The sequence below is a fragment of the Octopus bimaculoides genome, chromosome 7 (genome assembly GCF_046866305.1).
Source record: "Octopus bimaculoides isolate indiv1 chromosome 7, ASM4686630v1, whole genome shotgun sequence".
NCBI classification, from domain to species: domain Eukaryota; kingdom Metazoa; phylum Mollusca; class Cephalopoda; order Octopoda; family Octopodidae; genus Octopus; species Octopus bimaculoides.
The window spans coordinates 74,296,991-74,301,500 of NC_142934.1; the positions used below are offsets into that span (position 1 = coordinate 74,296,991).

The 4,510-nt window shown below is 34.4% G+C and overlaps 1 protein-coding gene across 4 annotated transcripts in view; it reads left to right on the top strand.

The window, feature by feature from the left end:
- LOC106869748 (uncharacterized) overlaps positions 1 to 3,869 on the top strand; it is a 66,035-nt gene extending 62,166 nt beyond the window's left edge. For all 4 annotated transcript variants that reach the window (XM_089355496.1, XM_089355495.1, XM_014915638.3 and 1 more), the window contains one exon: positions 2,551 to 3,869. In XM_089355496.1, coding sequence (XP_089211622.1) covers positions 2,551 to 3,692 — 1,142 coding nt within the window. In that variant the 3' untranslated portion in view covers positions 3,693 to 3,869. The remainder of the gene's footprint in view (positions 1 to 2,550) is intronic.
- Positions 3,870 to 4,510: the final 641 nt, after the last annotated feature.

Below are 4,510 nucleotides of genomic sequence, written 5' to 3' on the forward strand. Positions count from 1 at the left end.
CATATCTGGGTACAGGACATTGCAAACAAACGTAGACGAGAACACACGAGCCACATAGAGAACATTCTCCTTCATCAGCCACCCACGTTTTAACACCGGCGTTTCGACGAGCTTGGGCAGGACGCATCGCTAAAACGGCTCGTCCCATGGATCGCAGATTAAATTTGTATACGCAAATTAAATCTAGCCATGGAGGAATGTAGTGGCGGACAAAAAACAAGACAGGAAAACAAACAGAATATATATATATATATATATATATATATATATATATATATATATATATATATATATATATATATATATATATATAGAGAGAGAGAGAGAGAGAGAGAGAGAGAGAGAGGCAGATTGCGGTAGTGGTGGTGGTGTTGATAGTGAAAAGTATATATTTTTTTAATTGAACTATTTTCTTTTTATAGCGACCATCGCATACGCATAAGTGCAATTATTTATCGTCTGCTAACTTAAGAAATTGATATTTGTTTATAAGAGTTAACTTAGCCTAAACTCGGGTTTCACAAAAACACGGTTGCAAGCTTCCCGAGAAAGGATGCGCAGATATAGAGAGCACGGATTAGAGATTGAGAGATAGCGAGAAAATATAATATACAGAAGAAAAAGACAACACTGGCGGAGACGTGAGGAAATGAATGTAGACGAACGGCAAGAATATTTAAAGAAAACTAAACTATGAATGCTATAAAAATGATAATCACCCCCTTTTTTTAAGTAAAGCCTCTTAATATTTTCCCATTCCGTGGAATTTCCGTGGGTCCCACTAGTATTTATTAATTGCTGTTATTGGTTATATGTTTTCTTTATTCCCACTACTTGTCTAAACTTTTTTTCGTTATTCAGATCGTAACAATAAACTGAGTTAAATATATGTGCGTATATGTGTGTGTCTTTGTTTCTTTTAATCTATCTATCTATCTATCTATCTATCATTACATTTTTCACATTTATTTTTCTATGATGAAATATGCCTGACAGATCTGAAATGCCAAGTCTTTCGATATAACTCGATCCTGCGTAACTTCTACAACTCAGAGTTCTCGGCTCCCAATTAACTATTCCAACTGAAATACTTTTGGTCTGCCTCATTCGTGAATCACGATCTTACACCACATGTATTTCTGGCATGTTTTATCAATCTTTATTAGATATTCAAATTAGTACAGTCATTCCAAAACACCAGTCAATGACGTTTAATAAAATTCACTTTTCGGCTCATTTCATCTGAAATTTTCTGAAGTCAATATCGTCCATTCAAAGGATATATCTGTTTTATTTTATTTTATTTTTTTTGTACAGCTGTTAAAGTCTGTTCATGGTAATTTTATATAATGTATATTTTATAAATATTCAAAAGGTGCTTTCAAATGTATTATTTTGACTAGTCTATTCTTACTTTAATTCATTGTCTTGATAATTAATTGCCGTTTGTATTCTGATTGAAAAAAATCTTGTTAGCTTGTTATGCTCTTTCTTAAGTAATTAATATGAATGAAACTCTTAATACCATGTTTAGTAATAGATTCTTTTCTAATCTTGTTGAATTTTCTGCCTTTAGCATTCATGTTTTGTATGGATAGCATGGAGTAACTGATGTACAATATTGTACAGCTTCATAGTGATTCACACGCCACAACTTAGACTCTACAAGTCAGGAATTCTACCATGTATGCCAGAATAATGAAAATGATATTAGTCATTGATTTAGATAGTTGTTCCTTCTCAGCATAATTATTTCTAATAACGATTATTAATTTTTAACACGGACACACACTCGTACTCACACATACACACACGCACACGCGCTCACTTCATGAAATCTGACTTTTGTATAAAGGATGTTTTTGATGCCAACTGAGTGTGGGCGATTCAAAAAAATCTTATCCAATAATTCTAGAGATCTGGCTTTGCATTTCTAAGGTTTCAGTTCATAGTTTATTCTATCATACATACATACATACATACATACATACATGTACGCATGCATACATACATGCATGCTTGCATACAGACATACTACATACATGCATACATACATGCATACATGCACGCACCCACCCACACATGCATGCATACACACATACAAACGTACATACATACATGCATAATACATGCATACATACATGCATACATACATTCATACATACATACATGCATACATACATACATACATACATGCGTACATACATACATACATACATACATACATACATACATTCATACATACATACATGCATACATACATACATACATGCATACATGCATGCATACATACATATACATACATTAGTACGTACATTCATAAATACATACGTGCAATCATACATACATAATACATACATACACATTCACACACACACATACACACACCCATATATATGATGTGTGTATATGTACACGTATGAATGCACGTGTGCATTTATGTGTGCATTTGTGTGTGTATGCATGTATATAATGCGTGAAAGTTTAAAATGTGGAATTTAAATAAATTACATAGCAAAATAACTAAACTATTTCCATTTCTATTTGCAGGTTTATTTGTGCAGCCAGTAACCTTAGGAAACAGTACCGAACTAATCACTTATGATAATATTGAGTCTTTGGTGTCACACGAAGCCAAAGGATTCCTGACCCTGCACACGATACAAGGTATTCGCAAGACATCATCTCTTGGAAGCCTCAGTCAATCAAATGCAGGATCCTGTCCAAAATTGTACCCCAGAGGAAGTATATTTCTAATTGAAGAAATTCAAAAATGGTCTTTTAGTTCAAAAGGAAATCTTCAGAATAGCCATCACGCTCCTTCCATTTTGAAAGTTCCTTCAGCAAACCGGAAATCCACAGTGCATTTTGCTGACTCAAACCAAACAAATGAATACGATGTTAGAGAAAACATAAATCAGATATCTAAAAGAGAAGGATCATCTAGAACATCTTCTCCATTGTCACCAGCAAGAAAAATCCAAAGCATGCAAAGGCTAAGTTCCAGTATGAAAGAAGACTCATCGTTAAGTAGTAGTTTGAAAACAAAACCAGTAGTTAGGTCTGCTTCCGTAGGGTCATCAAGGTCAATAGATAATGGTCTAGTTCTCAAATGCAAAGATGCAAGTGGACGAAATGTCTACTTCCCGTTTCATACTGAAGGGAGTTTTATTCAAATATTAACGCATCCAACAAACCCGAAAAAACTCTCAATACAAGTGAAAGAATTGTTAAACATGAAAGTTCTTCCTCCTATGATATGCTTTGTCTATGGCAAAAAACGTCTTTTATTAACATCTGGTTTTCTAAAACTCAAGGAGATTCAAGAACATCGATCGGTAGTTGTGTGTGCGGTAAACAGGACTTCATATGTCTTATTCGAGTTGCCTGTCACCTCAAACATGACATTTTCTTTGTCTCTCAATAAGGATCTTTTAACGTCCCCTCATATTCAAAGAGCATTACATCTCTGTGAAGAGAATGCCATGAATTTCAGCAGTGATATTAAAGTGGTTACTAAGTTGTCTTCAAAGTCAGCAGAGTTTGGCAACAACGGCCTCACTACTTTTGGTTTGGAAACATTTAAACAGCTGGAAGACATAGCCGAAGTGAGTTCCAGTGAAGAAGATGATGATGAAAGTACGAACAAACAGTTTAATCGTATATCTGTGGAAGGAGTGATATATCTGTAGAATATATATGTTGTTGGTCAGTTTTATTGGTGGTTCACTGCAAACATAATCACCTTCTATTGTAAATAATTATACCCCCTACTCCTCCTCTGTAACTCGGCAGTTATCAGCCACAACTATGAGATACATACATGCATGGAGCAGAAGATACACATACATTAAGAAAATACAAAGAAATATAACTGAAATACATACCTGCACACACGTTTTACACATGTATGTACATATACATATATACGAGAATAGCGAGTGGAACCCTTTAAACTTATTCAGAAAATTTCCAAACCCGCAAAATCCTTATTGCCGCAGAATACAGCGATGTAAACGTAACAGCAGCAGCATCTCCGCCGGCTTTTTTTAGTTTGGAGGAACTAATAAATCCAATGTATTTTTGGAGAAACTCCCTCTTGGAAAAGTCTCTGCTTTTAAAACCTCAACGTGAGAGTGGTATTTTGGAAGTATCGTGATTGCTCATCTTTTGGGATGTAGGATCTGTTTAGCTAAGATGTATTGCTGTTGAAGATATTCGTATCCTTCAGTGCATCAACTTTGTTGGTAATGAGATCTCACCAGCATCCTGCACATGAGTATAATCATATCTTGGCATTATTCAGTCTAACAACCAGGAAACTAAAAAGGCCAAAGAAATAAAAATCAAGAAGGTACTGACGATTCTCAATCAGCATCTACAAACATGTACATATTTAGTTGATGAAAAAATCAGTCAAGCTGATATTACAGTATATTGCAATATGTTACAACGCTATAAGCTAATTCTAGACCATGAATATATATATATATATATATATATATATATA